At 42.3% G+C, this 27,467-nt stretch overlaps 1 protein-coding gene across 8 annotated transcripts in view; it reads left to right on the top strand.

The window, feature by feature from the left end:
- The window catches only part of LOC145342237 (Krueppel-like factor 8), a 174,392-nt gene that overhangs the window by 62,509 nt on the left and 84,416 nt on the right, over positions 1-27,467 (top strand). For 5 of the 8 annotated variants that reach the window (XM_080187619.1, XM_080187621.1, XM_080187622.1 and 2 more), the window contains one exon: positions 10,957-11,058. The exons of 1 other annotated variant lie outside the window; for it this stretch is intronic. In XM_080187619.1, the coding sequence (XP_080043745.1) occupies positions 10,957-11,058 (102 nt within the window). Of the gene's footprint in view, positions 1-10,692; positions 10,806-10,956; positions 11,059-14,694; positions 14,714-27,467 lie in introns of those variants that run through there. 2 more of the 8 variants (XM_080187625.1, XM_080187630.1) reach the window with 2 other exon arrangements.

Below are 27,467 nucleotides of genomic sequence, written 5' to 3'. Positions count from 1 at the left end.
GGCAGTTACAGTGAGGTTTGGCAGGCAAACCTTTAAAAAGGAGATATTTTGGCTCTAGTTGAGGTACATCCCCACAAGGAGGGAAAAAAAGAGCTGAGAAATTCCAAGCTCACTGGACACGAGAGATGGAGAATAATGTGAGGCTGAAAAAGTGTGGATTGCAGCGTGTCAGATAGATAATACAAACGAGAAACCAGGCTGAATATACAGAGGTGAAGCAGAGAGACAACATGTGAAGAGTCTGGCAGTTAACACAAAGGAAGTTCAAAAGTTTTATTGAGCCCTAAAAGTTGTGAAGCATGGTAAAAGGAGGAGTGCCAGTTAAGGTCCTAAAAGGAGATTTGTGCATGGAAGCAGGTGGCATGGCTAAGGTGTTAGAGTACTTTTCATCTCCCTCTTTACCAAGGAAGAAGGTGCTGCCCAAGCCAGTGAATGGGGGAGATTGTTTCATCCACCCAGCGAGTCAACTTTGATAAAAGACGAAGTGTAGAAAAGGCTCGCTGTAGTTAAATCACCAGGAGTAGATGAAATGTATCCAAGGAGACTGACCATGCTAAATTCTCTTGATGTACCTGAACAGGCACGGGAGTGTGGCAATTAAGGGATTTTCACAGTAACTTCAATGTAGTGTTAATGTAAGCCTAATTGTGATGCTAATTTGAAAAAATGAAATAAAAAAAAATGAAGGAAGGAAGAGAGGAAATTGAGGAACTACCAACCATAATCTTCTGACCCTCTTGTGGGGTTGTGCCAGAGGATTGGAGAATTGCAAATGGTTCACCCTTGTTTAAAAAAGTGTAAGAATAATCCCAACCACTGCTTGTTTTAAAATTGTGCCTCCTGTTTCTAGACTCCCCAACCAAGGGAAACATCTTGCCTGCATCCATCCTTTCTATACCTTTGAATATTTTGTAGGTTTCAATGAGATCACCTCTCATTCTTTGAAACTCTAGTGAATACGGAATCAGTTTGCCCATCTCTCTTCTTAAGACAGTCCCACCATCCCTGGAATAAGCCTGGTGAGCTTTCATTGCACTCCCTTTGTGGCAATAATATCTTTTTCTGAAAAAATGCACACAATATTCCAGGTGCGGTCTAACCAAATCTCTATATAATTGAAGCAAGAACTCACTACTCCTGCACTCAAATACCCTTGTGATAAAGGCTAACATTTCCTGAGCTTTTCTAATAGCTTGTTGCACATGCATACTAGCCTACAGTATCTTATGGTCAAGGTACATTTGAAACTTAGGGCCCAGATGAGAAGTAATTCTTCAGAGATTTATGAATCTTTGACTGAAAAGTTTTTTATTCTACAGTCACTTTAGGATTCATGGGTTCTATACTCTGTGTAGGGTGAAAAGGGCATGGAGGTGCCAGGGCTTGGGATGGAGGGTATGAGAGGGTCACAGGGGTTGCACCCCTCAAACCACACCAATTCCCACAATGGAACTCCCACCCTTGTGGGTACTTTCTCCCAAGGTGGACAGATGGAGCCAGGCATTTTCCCAACTCCTGTCACTTGGCTTGAGGATGAAAATCCAGCCCAAAACTTGGAAGTAATGCAAACTCTAAAGGAGATAATGATAGACTTCAGAGAATGTAGAACTGGCTGATGGAAGGGGCAGGCATATGGCTGATGAAATTTAATGCAGAAAAGTGTGAAATGACATATAGTTGCTGTGAAGACTGAGGAGCAGCAAGCTGAAATGAAGGATACTAATCCTCATAAAAACAGAAAATACTGGGAAAAATCAGCAGGTGTGGCAGCATTTATATGATTCTAAAGTGGGTTCGGGAGGATAGGGTTCTGGTAGATAAATGGCAAGGCAGATTGGGAAAGTGGTTAATAAATCATACGGAAGCCTGAGCTTCATAAATAAAAACATAGAATACAAAAGCAAGAAAGTAATGATGAACCTTTTATAAGACGTTCATTCAGTCTCAGCTGTAGAATTACGTCCAGTTCTAGGCACCACACGTTAATCATGTGATAGGCTTAGAGAGGGTGTAGTAAGGATTAATGAGGGTGATTCCAAGGATGATGAATTTCAGTTATTTGGATAAATTAGAGAAGATTGGTGTTCTCCTTGGAGAAGGGAAGTTAAGAGGAGATTTGATATCATGAGGAAACTGGACTGAATAGATGGGAGAGAAACTCTTTCTATTGCTGGAAGGATCAAGAACTGGGGGGCAGTGATTTAAGATGATTGATGAAAGGTGACATGAGGAAAAGCATTTTTATGTAAGTGGTTAGGACATGAAATGCACTTCCTGAAGTAGAATTGTGTGTTTCAAAAGGGAATTAGACAATTGTCTGAAGAGGAGATAATGGCAGAGCTAAGAAGCAAAATGAGATTAAGTAACTCTTGCAGGGAGCTGGCATGAATGTGATGGGAGAATGGTCTTCTTGTAATCTGTAATTATTCTCTGATTCTCTATGGTGTCTAATTTAGAATTATTTTTCAACCGAGAAACTACCCTTGATGTGCAAGAAATGTTCTTAATGAATTAATATTCGATGTCACAGTGCATGAAAGCAATGCTGTGAATCTGTAAAGCACCTTTATTATTCTGAAGTGCCTAATTATTCCACCCTATTCAACTTGTACACAAATGATCTTCCAAAAACCTCCCGAAAAATTCATTTGTCCCACTGGCATCCCCTTCGCAACTTTGACTTTGACCCCTGGATCAGACCCTAAACGAGAACTTGCCAAAACTTGAACGATACTGCAGCACGTAGTGACTCAGCCAAGCCCCACAAAAATAATACCCAACTTGCTCCATCTTCACAATGCAAAAGCCAATAAAGACCTCGATATCCAAATGAATGGCTACAAGTGAAAGCACCACCCAACTCCAACATACTTTAGCGTGACCGAGATAGGACACTGACCTTCTGGGTACATCTAAAAACCACTGCAGCCAAGTTCTGAAACAATCTGATTGCCGAAGTAGCTGGCTCAACATAGGATGTTGCAACACCATCTTCTGAACCTCAGCACACGCACTCTCATAATCAGGTAGCAGAATACTGTGCCCCTATTTGGTCAAAATCATCACCCACACAAGTGCACAGTTGACACCTGGCTGAATGCTACCATGCATATCATTACTGGAACACTACACTCAACACCACAATCTTGGCTCCTTGACCTGGCAAACATCACTCCTCCTCGTCTCTGCTGATTTGCAAGCAACAATCCATAAAATTATAGAAAAAAGTTCACCATGCTCCGCACCTCCCCCCCACCCCACCCCATCCCATCTATTTGCCACTTTTATGCTGATCTATTCAGCTCAGCCAAGGAAGTCATGGTATGACTCCCATCAAGAAGGCCGATCTGGAAAAATCCTCCCACACAGGACTTCAATCCAAATTCCACCTGGACAAATGAATGGGAATTATTGAACATGACAAACAAGTGCCTGGTCTCAAACCCAGCCCATCAGGCTGTCTGGTTCCAAGAAAAGAGCGGTCCACCCTCAACAGGTGCAGGACTGGCCACAACCCCTGCTTGGCCAATTTCCACATAGCGGCATTAGTGCCAGCCCCCTATGTGCCTGCGGGTGAGAGCAAACTATGCATCACATCATAGACGACTGCCCAACCTACAGACTCAGCCAAGGTTTATCCGCAGTCAACACAGCAGGACCAGGAGAAACTGTTTGATTTGGGGACTTCGCATTTGCTAAATAAATTCTGACACGTATGACAGTTCTTTGCAACTAGTTAAGTATCTTTTAAAGTGCAATCATTATTCTGTAGGCAAACTAACAAAGAACAGGACCCAATAACCCACTGGAAGAATTCAGAAAAAAAGTACCTTTTGCTTGTTTAAAATATAATACTGTGCTTTTGGAGGGCAAAGCTATTACAAGAATTGCCTGCTAATGCTGCTTCAGTTTGTATTGTCTGTTTTTCTTGGTAGTTAGAACTGCAAAATACTAGTTTCCAATTAAAGCCAATTTTTTTTCCTTAACATCCAGCTAGAGTCCTAACGTGAATTCGCCCTCCGCTTGACCACTGGTTCCGAAGCCAATGACAGAACCTCAACAACTGAGGTTGCTAACACAATATTGAATTGAGAATCTTCTGGTTGTTACAGTGTGGTGCCATGTCAGCTGGTGTCTTTGCTCCGCTTGGCCTTTCAGAATTCTCTGAATAGGTTTTTACATGAAGTTTAATGCTGAATACAGCTGGCTTATAACGCTTATAATGGTGTAAAGTCTCATGCTGTGCGTTGGACTTCTGTTTGATCCAACCTGTGTTAATGCAGATTGAGCAAACTGTTAATCTTTAAGTGGCATTCAATTTTCAGGCCAATTTTAACATTGACTAAGCGGGAATGTAGTTTTGAGTGGATAAAGATGGTGATATTTTGAAAACATTAGTAAAACAAGTTTGGTTGGTGTTGGGTGGAGCGTGCATGCCAGGATGAAATAAAAATTGGAAATGTGTAGCAGGCTTGTTTTGAGAGCCAGTTACACCGAAAATCTTAACCATTCTTTCGTCAGGGCTCTGGCACACTTGTGTATACCTTGAACGAGGCTAAACCAACAAACCGAATCAATGTGATGGGGCAGTGTCAGTGTTTGACATCGCAAAATCCCTCCAACCTCTGAATGCTGTGTGGTAAGGCAGGCTTGGGCTGCGATTTTCTGCTCCACCCCCGCGGTGGGTTTTCCCACAGCGGAGGTGGTGAGCGGTTGGCTGTCAGTGGGACCTTCCGGTCCTGCCAAAGTCAGTGGCTCATTGGCTCCACCACTGAGGAGCCCACTGTGGGGGAATGGTGGGTGGGGGGGGGGGGGGGGTGGTGAGATGGGAAGATCCTGGCAGTGGAAAGGGCCAAAAAATCCTGTCCTTTTATGTTCTTATAATTTCCAGGCATTGTCACCTTCAGTGTCTGCTGGAGCAGGAATGTCATACTGTAAGTCAGAAGTATACATGAATGATGCTTGCTTACTCTGTGGGTACAATTGCATCATGCTGTGTCAGCTTGGTTGAGTATTAGCACTCTTGTCTTTTAAGTCAGAAGGTTATGGTTTCAGTCCCATGTGCAATACTGAGGGAGTGCTGCCCGGCAGGAAGTGTCATTGTCATTTGGATAAGATCTTACACTGAGGGTCACTATGCTGTAGCTCTTAGATAGACATGAAATAACCCACAGCAGGATTTTGAAGAAGAGCAGGTGTCCATCCAATATTTAACCTTCAAGCAAAATTATTAAAACAGTATTTAATCATTACCAAATTTCTGTTTGTGGGATTTAGCTTTGTACAAGGTCCTGCAGCAATTCATGCAGTAAGTTTATTTATTAGTCACAAATAGGTTTACATTAACACTGCAATTTATGTTACTGTGAAAATCCCCTAGTTGCCAAGCTCCAGCACCTGCTTGGATACACTGAGGGAGAATTTAGCATGGCCAGTGCACCTAACCAGCATGCCTTTTGGAGTGTGGGAGGAAACCGGAGCACTCAGAGGAAACCACACGGACATGAGGAAAATGTGCAAACTCACACAGACGGTGACCTAAGCTAGGAATTGAACCCAGGTTCTGGCGCTGTGTGGCAGCAATGCTAACCACTGTGCCACCATGCTGCCCCAGTGACTGAACATAAGAACATAAGAAATAGGAGCAGGAGTAGGCCATCCAGCCCCTCGAGCCTGCCCCGCCATTCAGTAAGATCATGGCTGATCTGTCGTGGCTCAGTTCCACTTTCCCGCTTTCTCCCCATAACCCTTAATCCCCTCTCTTATCAAAAACCCATCAACCCGCGTCTTAAAAATATTTAGCGAGGCAGCCTCCACCACTTCAACGGGCAGAGAATTCCAGAGATTCACCACCCTTTGAGTGAAGAAGTTCCTCCTCAACTCCGTTCTAAACCGCCTCCCCTTTATCTTGAGGCTGTGCCCCCTAGTCCTACTGTCCTTTCTGAGCGGGAAGAGTCTCTCCACCTCTATCCTATCCGTCCCATTCATCATCTTATACGTCTCAATGAGATCTCCCCTCATTCTTCTAAACTCTAACGAGTACAAGCCTAGTTTATTCAGCCTCTCCTCATAGCTCAACCCCCTCAACTCCGGTATCAGCCTAGTAAACCTCCTCTGCACTCCCTCCAAGGCCAAAATATCCTTGCGCAGGTGCGGCGCCCAAAACTGCACACAGTACTCCAGCTGCGGCCTCACCAATGCCCTATACAGCTGCAGCAAGACCTCCCTACTTTTATATTCAATCCCCCTCGCTATGAAGGCCAGCATCCCATTCACCTTCCTGACCACCTGCTGCACCTGCAGGCTGGGTTTTTGCGACTCATGCACAAGGACCCCGAGGTCCCTCTGCACCGTCGCCTGCTGCAGTTTTTCGCCACGTAAGTAATAGTCCTTCCTACCATTCTTCCTACCAAACTGAACCACCTCACACTTGCCAACATTAAATTCCATTTGCCAGTTCCTGGCCCATTCGCCCAGCCTATCTAGATCCTTCTGCAGACTCTCCACACCCTCCGCACAATTTGCCTTTCCCCCAATCTTGGTGTCATCAGCAAATTTCGACACCCTACACTCGGTTCCCTCCTCCAGATCATCTATATAAATGGTAAATAGCTGAGGCCCCAGCACCGACCCCTGGGGCACCCCACTAGTCACCAACCGCCAATCCGAATAGCACCCATTGACCCCCACTCTCTGCCTCCTATTTGATAACCAATCCTCTATCCATGCTAACACCCTACCCCCAACTCCATGTCCCCTGACCTTCTGCAATAACCTCTTGTGAGGTACCTTGTCAAACGCCTTCTGAAAATCCAGAAAGACCACATCCACCGGCTCACTGGCATTTAAGAAGTATTTCAGTTGGCCGTAATATGCTCTCGAATGTCCTGAACTCATGAAAGGTGGGTCTTTCCTTAACACAGTCTGGAACTCAAATTCTAGATACACTATTCCTATTTATCACAGTTGCTGTGTTGACTAGGCCAAATGTTGCTCCTGCAGCTGTGAAGGTATGACTTCAGTGTGATTATTCAGCTGAATTGATGTATTCCAACACGTTATGGGGAAATTGCATGAAGTCGTTGTGCTGTATTATCGGTCAGTTAATTTGTGATTTTCTTTATTCAGAACACTGTTGCTTACCTGTAGACAACCATCCTAAATTACAAAGCAAAAAGAAGCTACAAATGGTGGAAAGCTGAAGGGCCTTTGTCAAAAGGTTATAATGACGGGGCCACACCCATAATGTTGTTTTCTTTGTTCCCACCTGAGATGCTGACTGATGTTGAATCTTTCTACTGCTTTCTGTATTTGTTTGAATCATTAAAAATTCAATTTAGACAAAGCCCTCTCTGCAACTGCTTCCAAATGTGAAATATCCCAAAGCTCAACAAGATTTGAAAGAACAGTGGGGAGGAAGGATTTTCCCCTTGCTCATCCACCCTATCTTTGAAGGATTGCAGAAGTGCCAGATAAAGGTTACCTTTTCTATGGTTTTTGTAGCTATTCAGCTGAAGTTAGGATCAACAGGCAGGAACTCACCTGCAGAAACTCAAAATACTTGTAATCGTGCGGTGAAATGTTTTTCACAACCCAAGTGAAGATAGTATAAAGGTTTCACACACCCATTTCACTGAAAAGGAAACTACTGATGACGACATTGGACTTGTACTGAGTTTTTAGTAAATCCTTGGCTGTAGTTGAATGCATTTTAAAGCCAGCGCACTCTTTTTAGCGTGGACACTTTCTTCAGTAATAAATCTGACTTTGATTTGAAAAATATCAGCCCCAAATTCTGCTGTGAGTACAAATCTGCTGTAAAATGCATCTTAGGTGCTGCATAGGTTTCACTTTGTAGGCGCTCTGAATGGAGCTTTGACAAAGCTCTTTTCTGAGTACGCCTCCTGGTTTCCAAGCAACAGCCTTGCTAAAGTAGTGACCTCTGCAACATTTGTTGACATCCCATTGGCAGCTTTGTGTTCTTATCTGCGCAAGGCCAACGTGGCTGATGCATACAGAGCAGCTGAGATCAATGTCCCTTGGGCACAGTGTGCCTAGTGTAAACAATAATGGAGTCACTTCAGCTGCCAGTGCAGTGAAGAACTCTTCCAGTTTACAACTGAACTTTTTCCTCCATTTCTTTTCTGCTTTTCTGACGACCCTGACTTCTGCTAGAGCAAATTTTTGCAGATGTAAGCTGTTCTTTGGGACCAAGTGGTCATTTTTTCTGTCAATCTAGACAGTCAATGTTAGCGGAGAGCATAATGTCCAGGAGGAATCCTTCCATCTTTAGACAGCTCCATGTACTTTCTATCAGGAGACCTTGAATATTGGTCAGAAGATTGCACTCAATTTGATATTTAAACAATCCTATTCCTTCAACCTCCATAGAAAGCATTCCTTCCGGTTGTATCACTGCTTGGTATGGCTCCTGCTCTGTCCAAGACCGCAAGAGACTGCAGTGGGTCATGAATGAACCCCAGTTCAGCCTCCTGTTCATTGACACTGTCTACACTTCCTGCTGCCTCGGAAAAGCAGCCAGCATAATCAAGGACCCCACGTACCCTGGACATACTCTCTTACACTTTATGTCAGGAAAAAGATGCAAAAGTTTGAGATCAAAGGTACAAAAGTCTGACTCAAAAACAGCTTCTTCCTTGCTGCCATCAGACTTTTGAGTGAACCTACCTTGCATTAAGCTGATCTTTCACTACACTCTAGCTATGTAACACTACATTCTGCAGTAAGAACAAAGAAAAATACTGCACAGGAACAGCTCCTTTAGCTCTCCAAGCCTACATCGATTATGCTGCCCATGTGAACTAAAACCCCCTACCCTTCCAAGGACCATATCTATTTTCATCCTATTCATGCATCTGTCCAGACACCCCTTAAAAGTCACTATCTTATCTGCTTCCACTATCTCCCCTGGCAATGAGTTCCAGTCACCCACCATTTTGTGTAAAAAAAAACTTGCCTCGTACACCTCCTTTAAACCTTGCCCCTCGTGCCTTAAATCTATGCCCCCTAGTAATTGAGTCTTCCACCTGAAAAAAAGCTTCTGATTATCCACTTTGCCCATACCCGTTATAACCTTGTGGACTTATCAGGTTGCCTCTCAGAATTTGTCACTGCAGTGAGAGCACTCCTTCACAATGTATGGTATGCTTTGTATAGTGTGCAAGAAACAATACTTTTCACTGTCTGCTAATACATAGGATAAATCAGCGTTGAGGCCATTGAAATTCCACGAGTTGCAAGGGATGGGTGCAGGGAACTAATCTGGTGGTCTTCTCTGCAGTGGTTGATGTGGAGCTGTTGAGAGTTGGTATGGTTGGTTGATCAAGATGCACTTGACTTGATCCTTGGTGGACAGACTTGGATGAAACAGGACGTTGGGTTAATCATTGCAGAGTGGCCAGCCTCTGCTCTGCTTAGTAGCCATGCTGCTGCTGTGACCTATCCAGTTAATGTTCTGGATAATGGTGACCAACTGGATAATGGTGGTGGGTATTCAACAATAGTGGCATCTTTGGTTTTCGGTGATGGAAGAGAGATTAATCTATTGTCTTCAAATAGCTAGTTTATACTCTTCTATTCAATTTCACTTTATTACCCATACAGAAGTTAACTTTGGGCACATTGTATGTTCATTAAAATTATGTATAATTCAATAATAACAATAAAAGAAACAAAAAATACTCTATTGTAGAGGATTGACTTTAAATAAAATATGTATAAAAAGCCATTCCAATGCATTTAAATAATCTATCCATGAGTTATGCCCTAAGTGCATATCCTCATCCAAGGTGCTGTGGTGTCACACAATCTTCTTTGAACACATGTCTCCGGGTTAATATTTGATGCATCCTTTAGGATTCAAATGGAGATAGACTTGCCACTGCTTAATGAGTTAACCTGCTGACAGCCTGGGCTATAGGATTGAACTGTGGAGAAAATAAATCTTCAGCACAGCAAGAGTTAAATTTCAAAATCTGTTCCAGAGTGCCCTCATCTATGTCTTCCAGTGTAACCGTTATTTGCTAACTGATTAGACTATGTAAACTGCCTAGTCCTTCCTATGTATGTACATACAACACACGTGTTGGAAAGGGATGGGATCAATGTATTTTAAAATTGCTTTTTGTTTTATTCATTCATGGGACATGGGCGTCGCTGGCTGGCTAGCATTCATTGCCATTTATTTGTGTATTTTACACTGAGTATAAATGCAGCCCTGTCATGTAGTTATTGATGCATCCACTAAATGGACAGTATATTAAATGCAAAGTCAGGTGAGTTTTCTGATTTCTGTTCCACTAGCAGTAAGTGCCCTGAGAAATGGGTGTTAACCAAAATAATCACATCAAATTGTTTTTCTCACATCCTGCTGTTAGATCTTTTGAAATGGTCCCCATTTCTCTTTTGGAGATGGGGTGTGGTGGGGTAGTGAGGTGGGGTGGGTTGGGTGGGGGGGGGGTCATGCCATGTATTCATTCCTCATTGTCTGTGAATAACATTGCTTGAGGGAATGAGGCCTCTCTTTATTTCCGCTCTGTTGGAGCACCAGTATTCTGTTTGCACAGGGCAGGGAGGCAGCTCTTCCCAGCAATCTGCGTAACAGCTGGACCTCTTCTGCCCTGGAGTAGTAAATTAGCAGCCTACACTCCACCCTAGAAGAGGGTGGAGCCAGCAAAACATCCAGCAGTCGACACCTTGAGATTGGAAGCTGTGTTCTTTTTTTTAAAAAAAATAAAATCAAAAATGGGCAGTCGGTGTGTGTGCTATGTTCTTAATAGCAAAAGGTATCCTTTAATTTTAATCCTTTTTAATTAACTGGCTTTGTCTTCTGTCTGGGTGGGAGAAGCTGTTTATGGTTGTGAGTTCACAGAATAAAACTGTTCTTATGGCCTGCCTTTCTTCCCACCCCTCCCCCCACCCTCTCCCTCTCCGCAGAGCTCTGTAGGCACTGGGGATGTGGAGTACAGCAGTATGCTAATGCTTGAAGGAATGCCAGCTATAAGAATCAAAACTGAGCCGCCAGAACCTGGGCAAGGGGTAAGTCCAACTCTCCAGACACTTCACTAATTATTTCCAGACCTCAGGAATGTCAGGAACAGAGTACCATAGTCTGAAGAAGGAAGGAAAATATTTCTGTCTCGGGGTCTAAATCTCATTTCTTTTAGTCTTTAAAAGGCAATGTTTAATGTAATCTTTTGTTTCATAGATATTTTAGTCTGTCTCTGCTTTTTTTTAAAAAGGAACTCTGCAATACAAATTATATTTTTAGTTGTGTTTTTGACAAGTGCCAACATTATTTCTGAAGTAAATCATTACTAAGCTTGTTTCTCTCTGATCTTCTCATCTACACATACCGTCTGAAATGTTTATTTTCCTGATTTTTGGAAATCCTTTCCCTCACTGACAAATGTGACAGGGGTGGGAAGGGGGACAGGGACGGAGGAAATAGGCCACAAGGACAACTTTCAGTGTTACTGATTTAGGAAGTTGAGATTAACCCTTTACTGGCCCCACTGACACACCTCCAGATTTGCATTTGCTGGGAGGTGCCTTCATTCTTTAACGGGATTGTTTACTGGAATCAGAGTCTTTGTTCCAGGAGTTTAGTAACTAAGCATTTTAATACAGTTTACTCCTACAAGAATTATTATTTCTCGTGATGCATTTTAATGAACAAAAGCAAATATGTTTTCAAATCATATGTTTTCTCTGAAGATGCCAGCCATAACCCCTCCCTGTTTTCTTTTTGGATTAATGATTCCATGTCACCATTAACAAATGGTACAGAAAGTAAAATGCAGCAGCCCTTTAAAAATTGAATGTGAATCATAGAATCCCTACAGTGCAGAAGGAGGCCATTGGGCCTGCACCAACAACATTCCCACCCAAGCCTTATCCCCTTAACCCCATGTATTTACCCTGCTAATCCTCTGACACTGAGGGGCAATTTAGCATGGCCAATCAACCTAACATGCACATCTTTGGACTGTGGGAGAATGTCTCTGTCTCTGTGCGGAATTTGCACAGAGGCAGGAATTAAACCCAGGTTCCTGGCGCTGTGAGACAGCAGTGTTAACCATTGTGCCACCCTGATTTAGATTCTCCTAACATTCAAGCTTTTAGGATAGATATCATAGGATGGTTACAGTCCAGAAAAATGCCATTTGGCCCCATTGTGTCCATGCTGGTTCTCTGCATGAGCAACAGAGCTAATCCCACTCGTCAGACTTTTCCCCATAACCCTGCAAATGTTTTCTCTTCAGTGTAGAACCTTTCTGATTTATCTGGTGCTGCAGGTAAGATTTTTGCCTGGTTTGCTTTTAAAATGAAAACATTCAGGGACTGTGCAACCATTTCGTTGCTTTCTTGCAAAGTTATCTGTTGCCTTTCTATGGAAAATCTGACTGGGAAAAGCAGGAGCATCCTCGGCTGCATCTGATGTTGGTGCCTTTTGTTGAAATTAGGGGATTTGGGAAAGAGAATTATTTGGAGTTCACTGTTTTGGGTCCTATGCAGCAATGTCCGTTGGAAAGTGTAGGTGCATGGGCATTGGTTTTCCCGCCATGCTTCAGCTGAATACACCACCAGCATTCTGTGCCTAGGCTGGCACCCCAGAATTGCCACTTGAATGAGGCAGCAAAAGACTCCCTGAACCCATGGAACCCTACCCCAACTCATATCAATCAGAGCAAATATCTTAGTTATATCCCATGTTTTGATTGAATGACTTGCCTCTAGGTTCAGATTTATTCTCTGAATCCTTGCTGTAACTAAATATTAAGATGCCTACTCTGCGTCCATTCAGTTCCTTTCTACTATTTCAGAATATTTTTGCTGCATCAGTCTACCACACAGTTCTTTTATTACTGCAAAATGTACAGTGCTTTGTATTACAGATCAAATTTGCTCTTGCTTGTAGTTTTGAAGCATTTATATAAAGGCGTGCATTACATTCAGAGCTGTCTTTTGATTTTAAATTTGATGTGGCTATCACGTAATGTCACAGTTTTGGAAGCATAGGAGCAGGAGTAAACCATTCGGCCCATCGAGTTTGCTCCGCCACTCAATCATAGCTGATACTTTTTTCATCCCCATTCTCCTGCCTTTTCCCCATAAACCCAGATCCCCTTATAAGAACCTATCAATCTCTGTCTTATAGATACTCAATGACCTGGCCTCCACAGCCTTCAGCAGCAAAGAGTTCCACAGATTCACCACTCTCTGGCTGAAGAAATTTTTCTTCACCTCTGTTTTAAAGGATCGGCCCTTTTACCCTGAGGTTGTGGCCTCTGGTTCAAGTTTTTCCTACTTGTGGAAACATCCTCTCCACGTCCACTTTGTCCAGGCCTCCCAGGATCCTGCATGTTTCAGTAAGAAGCCCCTCATCCTTCTAAACGCCAATGAGTACAGACCCAGAGTCCTCAATTGTCCTTCATACGACAAGCTCTTCTTTCCAGGGATCATTCTTGTGAACCTCCTGTGGACCTTTCCAAGGCTTGCACATCCTTCCTTAGATACGGGGCCCAAAACTGCTCACAATACTCCAAATGTGGTCTAACCAGAGTATCATACAGCCAATTCAAAGTCCTAGAAACTCTACAGTGCAGAAAGAGGCCATTTGGCCCATCGAGTCTGCACCCACCACAGTTCCACCCAGGCATTTATTACTGTATCCCTACATATCTTACCGTGCTAATCCCTCTAACCTATGCATCCCGGGACACTAAGGGGCAATTTAGCATGGCCAGTCAACCTAACATGCACATCTTTGAAGCACCCGGTGGAAACCCACGCAGACACAGGGAGAATGTGCGAAGTTTGCACAGACAGTGACCCAAGCTGGGAATCGAACCCAGGTCCCAGGAGCTGTGAAGTAGCAGTGCTAACTACCGTGCCACCCTATTCTTGAGGCCAGGTTATAGAGTGTCTTTAAGACAGAGATCGATAGATTCTTATAAGGTGATAGGGGTTATGGGAAAAAGGCAGGAGAATGGGAATGAGAAAAGTATCCCTATTCCATCAAGTAAATTTTGGGGGAACTCAACCAGGTTTAAAAATCAGCAGTAGACATTGAGGCAGTGGTGGGATTAAGAGCGCGGTGAAGCAGAGCTGCATAACTTTGGATGATAGGAAGCATCTAGATTTAAAAAAAGGAGGGGCACAGAATGAGCTACATGGCTGGGGCTAGGGGAGAAGCTCTCCCAGACATCAGGACTAATGTTTACAATCCGAAGCCAAACAAGCTGTCTCAACCATTGATTTGCATTGCTGCCCCTACAAGAACACCCATGAGAGTGTTATATAACTGAAGTGTAACTCTCCATTTGGTCAGTTAGTTGTGAACGCAAATCTCTTAAGACAATTAACTGCAGCAAAATGTACAATGGTCTCATTTGAGTGTTCATTGTCTTACCCAAACTTCACATATCTACACACATACCTTTGTCATAACTCGATACCTGGATACCTCTGAGTTCATAATTCTTGCCATTTCTTCTCTCGTAACAAATGACCAAAGTTTCTTTCCAGGAATTTGAACGCTATCATTTGTCATGGAAGTAAGCATGATAAGGAATAGTGGAACTGTGTCTGCAGGAACTGTTTGGAATTGGAGGAGAAAGTCCAAAGGGATTGATGCCTCCTGAAGTTGGCAGAGTACTACCAGGCTCTGGAAGTATCATTTAATTTGAAGGTAGTGGTATTAATCATGTGGTGCTTTTGTTAATAAACTGATGGAAGGCTATAATCTGACTCTCATGGAGAAGCTGGTCTAATATGGTGATTCTTTTAATTTTATGCTCTTGACCCCACCCGAGGCGAATCTCCTTGGGAGCTCCCCTGGTATCAGCTTGGCAAAAGTGCACATAGACAATGGAATATTTCTGAATTGCAATTGGTATTGTTTTTACTGAGTCAAATGTTTTGGTTAGGGCACTAAATACGATGAAGAGTTCCTAGCTTTTTTCTCAAGATTTTTCTTGGATTTGTTCAGCAACAAAGACCATGTTGGATGTTCCTCGGGAAGATCTGTAGCCACATTGCATCTCTAGGAGGATTTTCGCAGTCGCAGGAAGTAGGCGATTCAGGAAATTGTATTTTAGGATTTTCTTATTTATGACTTAATTTGCACCAACTAGTTACTGACTCACTAATGGGGAAATTAATTTTCCCCAGTACTGTAACCCTTTATAATTTTCAACATACTTATTAGACTTCTTGTTAACCATCTTTAATACAAGTGTCCATATTTTAATTTTTATCTAACTATGGGATAGCAGAGAATACTGGCATTCGGCCCATTGTGCCTGTGCTGTTTGCTGAAAGAGTTATTCTATTAGCCCTGCATCCCTGGTATTATCTTCATGAACCTGTGACTTTGACTCCTGTTTTGAAGTAAATCACTCAAAACTGAAGTAACTTCTAACCATATAAACAGAAATTGCTTGAAGTACTCAATTTCTAACCAAAGATTTAGTTAGGTTTAGTATGGTTTCTTTCATATTGTACTCTAACTAAATATTAAATTTTCACTTTTTTTTAGTGCAGCTTTTTGTGAAGAAGTCTAATCCAGAAAGAGATTATGGTAAAATATATTCATGGTAATGGAAAAAATGTAACATCTTTTATAGAATTGCAGTCTCAAACACTGGATTCAGTGTCTAATTAAATAGCTTTTTTGGCTCTTGATTTGTTATTAACAAAATAATTTAGAAATCATGAACTCTTTCAGCTGACTCTAAAATATCTTTCTTCTGATGAGTATTTTCTCAACAGCAATATAGAATAGCCCAAACCGTGAGATACTTAACTGTGGCCAAGAGTGAAATCTGAAACCGGTGTAGTCACTTTTTTTCAGTACAGAGTACACACCAGTACAGGAAAATCTTATCGGAACCTCCTCATTGACCATCATTTTTAGGCCATGTAAATGAAGAACACACAGTTAGAGAGCTGCTGACATCTGTAGAACCACAACTGGCCATTAGTTAATGCATTCAGGAGAGTCGGGAACCAGTCAGACAATTGGATTACAATAGATTCATAGCATTTCCCAAAACCCTTTGTACTATATTTAATATGAACAATATTTTGTATATTCGTGTTTGATTCCTATCTGCAAAGCTTTATTTCTGTTGCCATGGATATTTATTATAAATTCCTGTGCCCATCTTTTATAATGGAAGTTACCTATGTGAATATTGACACTGTATCTTTTTATACTGTAGTGCCTCACTTTTTTTGTGTATTCTGGCCTGAACTGCTGAGAAATTACTATATTCCAAACAATTTTACTTCTGAAATGTGTTTGCTATTTAACAATGTGTATAAACTGAAGCATTATATAAAAATCCAGACAGAATGTGTGACCAAAATGGAGGCTGAATTCCATATGGGGTTCCTTTGGCCTTCTCCCACATGCCATGGTGTGTGGGTTAGGTTGATTGGCCATGCTAAATTGACCTTGGTGCCAGGGAAACTAGCAGGGTAAATATGTAGGGCTACTGGGATAGGCTGTGGGTGGGATTATTGTTGATGAAGAATCGATGGGTTGAATGGCCTTCTTCTGCACTGTAGGGATTCTATCATATGTGTCTAATTATTCCTCATGCTCCAACCTTGTTTCACCTGAATTCTACATTTGGGGCCTAATTCTTCCCAAAGATTTTTAAGTGTGGTCTCTAATGGGAAGTGGGATCCCGATCACATTCCACATGTCGTTGGAGATTGGGAAGATTTGCACTGAGAAGAATGTGTGGGACCAAAAGATCTCAGCAAGACTGGAGCCTTGGCAATCGAGGTACCCCTTTGAAAGGGTTCCCTGATCTCAAAGTAAAGTTGATGGTCCTCCTCCCCCCCCCCACTGCCATTGTGAACTTCCACAGACATGTGGAACACCCCATCCCTCGACCATGGAGGGGCAACTTCCCCCTACTTGTCTGGGGCTCGTGCTTACTCACTCATTCACTCACCTCAGGCCTTACCCCTTTCAGGCCCCTCATCAGGTCCTGACTCCTGGCAGTTCCAGCCTGGCACAGCAGGTTGGCAAGCTGGCAGTGCCAGGGCACTTTCCAGCCATGCCTCGATCACGTCAGGGCTTCAGTGGCCTGGTCATCTTGTATGGTCTCTGTTTTTGGACACCAGTAGTAGTCCTGGCAGCTTTATGTTGCACTGTTGGGTGGGAGAATTCAAGGGCCAGGTGCATTCGGCTTAAACCAAATCTGAATATGTCAATGGGTGCTGGGTGTGAACCAGATTACATTGCTGGCCGGGGGCAGAGAGAATCTCAAAATGCGTTCTCCCTGGCGCAGAACATGGTCTGGCCCCTCTCTCTCTCTCTCTCTCTCTCTCTCTCTTTCTTGCCTCTGGCGATAACAGGATTTGTGCCTGTGCACGCGAACCCCCTTGGATTTTATTCAACGTGTCAATGCCACAAAGGGGGTTGATCAGTGTATTACCACTCTCTCTCTGGCAGTAGTGATGTGCGATTGTGGGTAAATGGACAATTCAGTAATGCAGCCTTCCTACTCCTTTCAAAATGCAGTTTATTTCCCATCCTCTGGTCGAGGCCACGAATAAATGTGATTGATAACTAATCACTCTGCTGCTGAACTTTATCATGAGGGAAATGATTTGAATTTGATTTCTCTTTGAAATGTTTGGGTAGGCAAAATATATTGTTTCTGATTCCAGATACTGTTTAGATTTGAGTACACTGTGAGGTTGTTGCACCCTTCCAGTAAAAGGCAACTAACTCAATTTGTTAAGGAAAAGCTATTCAAAGTAAACAAGTAGATCGGCTTTTGACAGTTCAGCCAACAAAGGCGAGGGCAGAAAGAGGCAATGATATCAGTGTGTTGTGATGCCGTTTATAAGTTCTGTGTTTCCATTCGAGTCGATACTTTGTTAATTAACATTTGCATTTGTAACAACTGGGTGGTGTGGCCTGATCTGCTCTGGCCTGGGATTGCAACTGATCTTTAAACTGAAAGGGAAAGGCTGGGGCTGTTCGATCAGTCCTTTGGATTTTAGTCGATTTGAAGTAGTATCTTCAATGTTATAGTACGTTGAAGTTCACATCCCCACCTCACCACCACCACCACCATCACTATAAAAAGTCCCCAGAGGCGGAAGTCCCTTCACCTAAATTCCTTCATTTACAAGATCCAACAACCCTATACAGAGCACGCTCAGTCTGCAGTCTTCATCCAGAGTGCCAGAGGAACTGACACTCCTGTTTCTGTACAGAGCATGGGACTCCCTGATCGGGCTAACAATTTGGCCCTTAATCAGGGACTTCTTTTGTGATCCAACCAAATAAACTAAATCAAACTAACTCGGGGACAATTTAAAGGGGGCAGCTCCCTAAAGGAGGGGAACCACCCAAAGCAAAAGACAAATCAGAAAGAAAAATTCAAACGTCAAATTATAGTGTGATTTAAAGGGATCAGTAATACACCCCAGTGGGCACAAAAGGCATTAACAGTGCCCTCGGACACTGCATGCTCTCTTGCCAGGGACATCTGGCCGTGAATATAGCCGCAGTAGAGGGGCAGACAGGCCCTTAATCAGGGAGTTCATGTACAAGCAGGCCGACCTCAATTGCCTGATTAAAATGGTTACAATCACCCTGCCGTCTTTGCCATTCCCCAGGGCGATGTTACTGCACACTTAATCTTTTTTAAAAAAATGGTGATGACTGAGTAGTGCTTTTGCTCTGCATTGCAGCTGGAGTGTTTGAAGAGGGGCTCGGAAAAATGAAGTATTTTACTTCCTCAGTTATCTCAGTGCAATAGGAAGGAGCAAGTTCTATAATAAACGGGTGGATTATAGCAGCAGTAACTATTGCTGTGTGCCCTGCATCCACATATGTTTGCATGCGAGTAAGCATGTAGCAATGCGATGAGCCTTCTCTAAGAGAACTGCTATCAAGCTTTGTTTTGCAGTGACTGGGTTTACAATCTCTGTGACAGGTATAAATGTGCTGGCACAGATTGTGTTTATTTTATTAGTGTTGCGCAAGCATATAGTGTCTATGCTTTTTGTTGTTAGAAGTATTCCCCCTGGGAACATGAATGTAGCTCCCACTACTGTTTATCAACCTTATCCTTCTCTGGGGCAGGGGACGTTGGTTGGGCAATATGTTTGCTGTCCAATAATCTGCTCGGAGCTGGGGGCAACTCCTGAGTTGCTCATTTTGCATGAATGGAGTTTGGAAGAATAGCGTTTAACTGGGTGCATGTTTGCAACTTGGAAACACATTTATGCTACTTCTGTTTTCTTGTGCCATTTTATTGAATTCTAGTCTTCTGTAGATATAATCTGAGAGGTTTAATTTATATTGCACTTACGGTGAGTCGGATCTTGGAGCACTTATTGATTTTTTTTTTGTTTTCCGTGCATTGTGCAAAATTCCATTGTTTTGCATCCTCATCCATCTTCATGGTGCCAACTGATGTAATTGTAATGTGCCCATGAGTACCAAGGACAGTGCAGAATCTGTTAGGAAACTGGATCAAACCAATTGAGTAGTTATCAGGCGATTCGGTATGAAGAAACAGCAACCCACATGAGTATTATGGAAAGATTTGTCCACTTACCCAGGCTAATATTCCCAACGGTTGTCCATACTGGTACAAAGCTTGCAGAAGAAAGTGGGCTTTTGATTTTGTTCACTGTTCCCATTCACGTTGTGATTTGGTCTTTAGACTGTCTGAAGGACAGTACTAAGGATACTATCATATGTAGTTAATCTGAAAGAAAGTGCAGTAATCAGAGTCCTCCAGTTGGTGCTCCACCTTGCTCAACACCATCAAATGAATCTGGGACACTGAGGTAAATCAGGACTAATTCCAGTGTTCCAACTGCTACTCTGGTGAAGATCAGTCAATGTTTTTTTTTTGAATCTAGGTCCTTCCTTGTCTGTAAAGCCCAGATACTCTAAATCGGGCAAATGTTGAACTATTGTAGAACATCTTAGAGACTAATTATAAACCTATTAACACCAAAGTTAGTACTGAGTAAACTGATGGGCTGAATGGTCTGCTTTTGCATTGTCAAATAATATTGTCCTGTGCAAAAAAACTCAACTACAATTGGGACCACTTCCTAATAGATTTCTAACAGGCTGCTCAATCTAACCCCTGACTTCTCATAATGGATTACTTGGCAATGAAATTAACCAGTAGGGAGCTCATATTTCATTGATAGAGTAAAATTGAAGAGTAGTCTCCAATTAAAGTTTTCAATGAGATCTCTGTGGAAGGGAACTCAGGAAACCTGTGTTTCAATTTTGGGGCATTGGCATTAATTTAAAGTAATTTCTGAGAATCATCTAATATCTCTTTAGAAAAAACAGAAACAGTGAGAAGTTGTGAACCTGAAACTAATTCTGATAGCAAGAGAGCAAAAGGGATGGCATTTATGATAAGTAAAAAGTCTGACAACACCAGGTTTTAGTCCAACCGATTTATTTGATAATAGACTCACAAGCTTTCGAGGCTTCCCTCTTCGTCAGGTGAATGGATAGTTCTGGCCTCAGACAGAGCATATAAAGCACAGACAGTTCAAAAATTACTGGTTAGAATGCAAATCCTTACACCTAACCTGCTGTTCAAGACCTGAAGTGGCTGACAATGTGAGTGGAAGGAGCACTGATCACAGTTTACAGAGATGTGTATTGTCTTTATGATAAGCTCAGAGAAGGATTTTCACTACCTGCTTGGGTTATTTGGGTCAAGAAATTTCCTGACTTGGTTGATCTGTCTTGTTTTAAAGGGGCCAGTTACACTCACTTCCATTCCGGGGCGGTGGGGATGTGATGGAGTCAGACTCGCCGATTGTATGAAGCAGATTTATAGGTGGCCATGGAGGCGGGAGAGAGTTTGTACCAAAGTCTGTGGCTGCAAGACGGGAAATCTGATGCATTGTCCAGCCTTGGTGTGAACGGCACCTGTGTGATGCACAGTGCACAGTTACCTGTGGGATGTGGCAGAGATCTACATTGATGTCTGTGATCATACATCCAGAATGTTTCTACATTAAAAACATTTCCTGAAGCTCTTCAGAGAGGGATGAAGAAACACAAGACTGCCAAGCTAAAGAAGGAAATAGTAGGAGGGGCTGATCAAAAGCTTGGTTGAAGATATGATTTTTTTTAGAAATACCTGAAAGAAGCAGAAGGCAGGGAATTCCAGAACCTGTGGCTGTGGTGGCAGGGGTTGGGGCCGGTGTGTGTGTGTGTGTGTGTGTGTGTGTGTGTGTGTGTGTGTGTGTGTGTGTGTGTGTGTGTGTGTGTGTGTGTGTGTGTGTGTGTGTGGTGGGAGAGAGAAGTGAATAGGAAGGGGTGTACAAGGAGCCAGAGTGGATAAAGGGAAAATTCATGAAGGAGTTGTAGGACTGGAGACCAAAGAGGGAAGAATATGGTTAAAAAGATATTTAAACTCTAGGCAGAGAATGTTAAATTGGTGTCTTTGTTTGCACTACCACCCCTCCGCTATGATAAGCCAAACGTATGTGTAGTGTGTGTGACTAATTTAAATTGAAGACAGACTGCAAAGTTTAATAATTTTAAAAGGGTTCGGTGTAAAGGCAGGCAATTAAAGTGGAGATCATTGAATCCTTATAGTGCAGAGGGAGGTCATTTGGCATATCGAGTCTGCACCAACTTTCCGACAGAGTATCTTACCCAGCCTTCCACCCCCCTCCCCCCAACCATTTCCCTCTAACCCCATAATATTTGCAATGACCTAACCTGTACATCTTTGGACTATGGAAGGAAACCAGAGCACCTGGAGGAATCCCACGCAAACACTGGGAGAACATGTAAACTTCAGACAGTCACCCAAGGCAAAGTTAAGATTTAGATGCAAATAAACAGCAAGGAATAAAAATTAGTAGTTAGGGATAAGTGAAGATTTGGATGTCTAGCCATTGAATTTCAAATAGAAATAACAAGAAGTTTGTAACTGGCAAATGAATAAGCAAAGTTAAGTTCATTTTCTCCAAAAGTAGTGATCATAAAGACAACATGAAATATTTTTATATTCTAGGAAATGTAATTTCCGAAGAAAATTATGAATAATTAAAGATAAAAAATATAATCAAGGAAAGAGTGAAAGCAATATGAGAAGAGTGGCCATATATACCTTGAACAGTGTGCTGTGTTGGGATAGACCTGTGAAGTAAGCAGCATCTAGCCACACCCAGAGAAATGTCTTTGTTCTAGAAAGTAGGATTTTATTACAAGCCTTGGATTCCATTATCAAATGGGAGCGAGAGAGAAGTACTATGAAATACCTTCCTGAGAATCACAGTGGGTGTTTTATAATATTATCGGAATTTTTATAGATTAAGAATTTATAGGGACTGTTGCCTGAAAAAGGGTGTTTCTTTGAGTCTTAAGTAGAAATAGTTTGGGGAATATTTGTAAGACTAATAGCTATGTAAATGTAATCCAGTATGTTTAAGTTTTCTATTATTTTAATTTAATATTTAAAAAAATTCTAAAGTGTTGCTGGAATTTTTTCTCCTGACTTCAGTACTTTTTGTAATAAAATGCAAATAGTTTTATCATGTTTCCCTTTCGGATGTGGTCATCCCAGAAATTACTGCCTTCTCTATCATCACAAATGGTATTGCCCCTGACTCCCCTTTATAATATGACTCCCCTTACAATTCGTACTCTGAGCAACTCTTAAGAATTTTGCATCAACCGAGTCCTGTTCTTTTGCCTTTATCTTGGCGAGATTGTGATGTCTACAGTATTTCCCAGTAGTTCCTTCCAATCTTCTTGTTGCTGAATTCTTACAATGACTAACTCTGTATAATGATCTTTCCAGTCACCACTGAAAGGGATTTTTGTATGTTTAATGTGTTTAAATGGTATTTGCTATTTAAAAGGACTAATGCCGCTGCCATTCGTATAGCGTACAGAGGGATGATGTGCAACATACTTTTCAGTGCTATTATTTATTATAGTATATTCCTTTCCTGCTTACTGTGTTTATAAAGTTTGATTTATTCTGACTGTACACTATAAAATTAACAGGCTGTATAGGCTCTGAATGAGAGGACCTGAAACCTATAAAGTTGGTTAGAGATCCTACAATTACTCTTATTTTCTTATTTAGAATAGAATCCTGGCAGGGGAAAAAATCATTACTGGTGTAAAAGACAATTGATTAAAAGCTTTAAGTGCTTGCAAAGCACCCAATAATATCAAAATAATCATGTGTTCCTGAGGGGAATGTGTACTTGGCTACTAAATGCTGCTAAAAATAAATGTCACGTCACTAGCACTCATAGCTTCCTTTAGTAATTTCTAATCTTCTGTACTCTGGTTTTCTGTGTTTAAGTTTTTATTTTCTCCCTGCAATTGTGTGAGATGTTGGGCTGAACCATGTCTACCACACTGTCAGTAAGCACCAATGTCTTCCTCTGAAAGGACTGCATTGGTATTTACAGGTTCTTTTTATCTTTCATACGCTCTTAGAGTAATTAGATCTATCTGTGTTCCTTTTGAAATATCAGTTTTTTTTTGTGCCAGTGTGAGCCTTTTGAAACCTGTTGATCAATTTCGCTAATTTGAATATAAACATTAATAAGTAATAGGAGCAGGAGTAGGCCATTTGGCCCATCAAACCTGCTCCACCAGAGGGAAAAAAAAACAAATCAGGTAAATATTGACTACTCTCATGTCATAGAACCAACTCAGTATACTCCCCAATGGGAAAAAGGAGAATGAGATTTCAATCTGACTTCACTCTGTGGTGAGTTGCGTGAGTTTCCAGAAAATGATTCCAGACTGTCTAATATTTTGAATTTGGGTGGAGTCCTTACATGTCCCCTTCTGGACCATATCCCAAAGTTGTTTCACCCTTATTGTAGAAACAGTCACGCTGCATAACTGCCAGGAATGCATCATCTAGTAGCTGTGTGCCAACAGTTTCACTAACTTGTGAATTGCAAGAAGAATATATTCCTGATTGGACATACTAAGTTTACTTGGGCTGTAGAGTTGGAAAGGTCCTCTTTGGTCTCTTATAAACCTCCATATTGTTGTTGGCTTTGGTGGTCTTGTCTAGCCAAAGGTTGAAATAGAGGTAATGATTTGAGCAATTGTGTTGCATGGTTGATCTGGCAAATAGTAATACCTGAGTTTGGGGAGGGTGAGTTTTCCTTTAGTGCTTGCCACCTTGTTAATTATCAGTTTCTCCAAAATCGACCAGGAAGAAGCCCTGTTAGAAGACTTCCCAAGAGAGGAGATCCAAGCAATACAATGGGCAGACTTCTCCCATTTTGAAACTAACTGCCATTGCAGGGGCAGGAATGTGGAGAGTTTCCGCTGTGCCAGCTGGTGATGAAACGTGCCAAAAGCCCCAACTCGTTAATTATGCACCTGGATGTTTCGCACTATTTGGTGACAGGACAGGATTGAATGGTGCGAAGTCCCATCATTGTGTCCAAGTGCTATATTGAAAAGGCTCCCAGTGTCACTGACCCACCACTGGAGAAGGAAGGTGGACCACCTGAAAGTGAAGATAGATCTCCGGGAGCACTCTTAGAATGGGAGATGGACCTCTGGAGACGATGGGAAGATGGATCTCCAAGAACATTCCCAGGCTGGTAGATGGACTTGCTCCAGGACATCTGATCTGAGGGCCAACTGCAGTTGCTCGCCTGACTCACTGGTGTTGTGTTCCAGGGTTGCGTGTCACCTCGTTCTGAACTCTGCAGGCTGTCCCAGGCCTTATTCAAATGTGTCTTGACATCTGCACCCCATGTTGTATGGATGTATTTCACGTTGGCATGTTGTCCTGCTGGCATCACAGATTCTGGCATGGGGACGCAGGCCTTCATCACCATCCTAATGAGCAGGGTGCCAGTGAGACTCACTCCGTCCTTTGGTGGGTTTTCCGACTTGCCGTGGTGAGCACCAGTGGAAGATCCTATTGTAAATTCCCACCTATGTGAAACTGATTTCTGATCCTCTTGCCATATTCTCCCATCATGCCCACTATCAAACACACCAGTGGAGGTGCAGGAGATTCCATCCAATGTCTTCAATCTGGAAAGTTTCTGAGGTAGAAACTTGGCAAGCAGTGGTTGTCAGGAGTGTTCTAGAGCTGGAATTCTGGGGTCTACAAGACCATTTCGTATATAATTTTTGGTTGTGTTTCCATGAGGCAGTGTTTTGATTATGGGTAGGCTGACTGCCTTTTAAAAAGGTCATGTTGAACGTTTCTTGGAAAAGGTGTTATCTTTTCATATAGTAACTGGAAGTTTTCTCAGTAGCCTGGTCAGTATTTGGAAAGGACAGATTGGTTAAAGACTGAGGTGGGACTTCCCCCTTCAAACAGGAATCCGTTATTTCTGCTGCATCCACCTGACCAGTATGTGCTGAGTTTTTTTTTCCAACCTCTTTCCTTTTAACGTGTTTCTCAGGTGATATTGCTCTTCTGCTTTGCCTTTGGCGTCTTTCTGTCACACTGAAAATGAAAAAGAAGAGTGTCTCTTTCAGGTAAAGTCAAATGCCTTGTGTAGTTTGTTCACAATTGGCAAGCAGTAATTAGGCCTCAATTCCCACTTGAAGCAAAGTAGGTCGAAAATTGTCCTGATCCTAAATGAGGGGCTTGGCGCTCTGGAAGAATTCTGCAATTGTGGAGAAAGAAACAGAGTTATTGTTTCAGGTTGTCTTAAGTTGTTTGTTTGTTTGTTTGTTTATTTATTTATTTATTTATTTATTAGTCACAAGTAGGCTTACATTAACACTGCAATGAAGTTACTGTAAAAATCCCCTAGTTGCCACACTCCAACACCCGTTCAGGTAAACTGAGGCACTGCACCTCACCACCATGTCTTTTCAGACTGAGGAAACCCGAGCACCTGGTGGAAATCCACGCAGACATGGGGAGAACATGCAAACTCCACACAGATGGTGACCCAAGCCGGGAATCGAACCCGGGTCCCTGGTGCTGTGGAGCAGCAGTGCTAACCACTGTGCCACTGATGACCTTTTGTCAGAGATTCTGATGAAAGCTAAGCAACCTGAAATAATGCTGCCATTCCTGAAGTTTTTATTTCCCATTGCAGCATTTTACTGGTGTATTCCATCCAGGGTCAGGTGGGTGTTCAGTACGTTGTGATCAGGTGAGGAGTGAACTGGCTGTCACTGTCCAGTAGTTCCTCAGGTGGTCACAGCAAAGGTTTTGCTGTGACCTCCACGTCCAGCGAAGGACATGGAGGCTTTGGACAGAGTACAGAAAAGGTTTACCAGGATGTTGCCTGCTATGGAGAGTCTTAGCTATGAGGAGAGAGTGGGTAAACTGGGGTTGTTCTCCCTGGAAAGACAGAATGAGGGGAGACCTAATAGAGCTGTATAAAATTATGAAGGGTGTAGATAGGGTGAACAGTGGGAAGCTTTTTCCCAGATTGGAGGTGATGATCAGGAGGGCTCAAGTTCAAGGTGAAGGGGGCAAGGTTTAACTCGGATATCAGAGGGACGTATTTTACACAGAGGGTGGTGGGGGCCTGGAATGCACTGCCAGGCAGGATAGTGGAGGTGGACACGCCAGAATCATTTAAGACTTACCTGGATAGCCACATGAACAGACTGGGAATGGAGGGATACAAACAAATGGTTTAGTTGTACTGATACAGCACAGGCTGGGAGGGCCGAAGGGCCTGTTTCCTGTGCTGTATTGTTCTTTGTTTAAGTTACTTTTTCACGAAGATATGCTTTTTCCAAATCCGAACGCGTTTAACTATTTAAGCAGTGAGCAAGAAGGGGCCAAGGAAACGAGGCTTTCTTAAGTTACAGAGCAAATTTATGAACCACTAAACCCAAGAATAAATACAATAAAAAATGCAAAACATCATGCACCTATGCGTATTAGAAATAAGGGAAGTCGGAGTGCAATAAAAAAAAGTTAGAAGAATATATGGTTGAATGTCTTTTAATTGTCCTTGAGGCATAGGTTTTTAAATGTTGCGGTTAATTTAGGGGTGCTGGTTTCACAGATGGGATTAGATGTCAAAGATGTTGCATGTATGACGAGATCTGAGTTCACTGGTAGATTTCGAATAAAGTTGGTTTCTGAACTAGGTAATAAATACACTTATTCTAAAGAAGGGAGAGAGAGCTCAGTTTTCAGCCCATGTCCTCTGCTGGAAAACATTCTTAATCTCTCAGTGGCTGCAGCCTGGCATTGAAATATTCCACCCATCGTGTATTTCCAAGAGTTTGGACCTGTCTGTGGCAGCCATTATTTTAATGTCTCAATTTCATTTTAATGCCTTTTCCTAAGACATTTATGAGCTTTAATAGGCCTCAGAATTATAGGAAATGCCTCTCTCTTCACACTTCCCTGAGGATGATTTGTTTGTTTCTCATCTTCACCTTCGAAGCTACCTTGCATTTTTTTAACTAGCTGTTCTATCTCACTTTA

Source organism: Carcharhinus amblyrhynchos, chromosome 4 (genome assembly GCF_965287045.1).
Source record: "Carcharhinus amblyrhynchos chromosome 4, sCarAmb.v2.hapA, whole genome shotgun sequence".
NCBI lineage: Eukaryota > Metazoa > Chordata > Chondrichthyes > Carcharhiniformes > Carcharhinidae > Carcharhinus > Carcharhinus amblyrhynchos.
The sequence above is the reverse complement of the archived record's forward strand: the minus strand, read 5'-3'. Positions and strand labels throughout refer to the sequence as shown.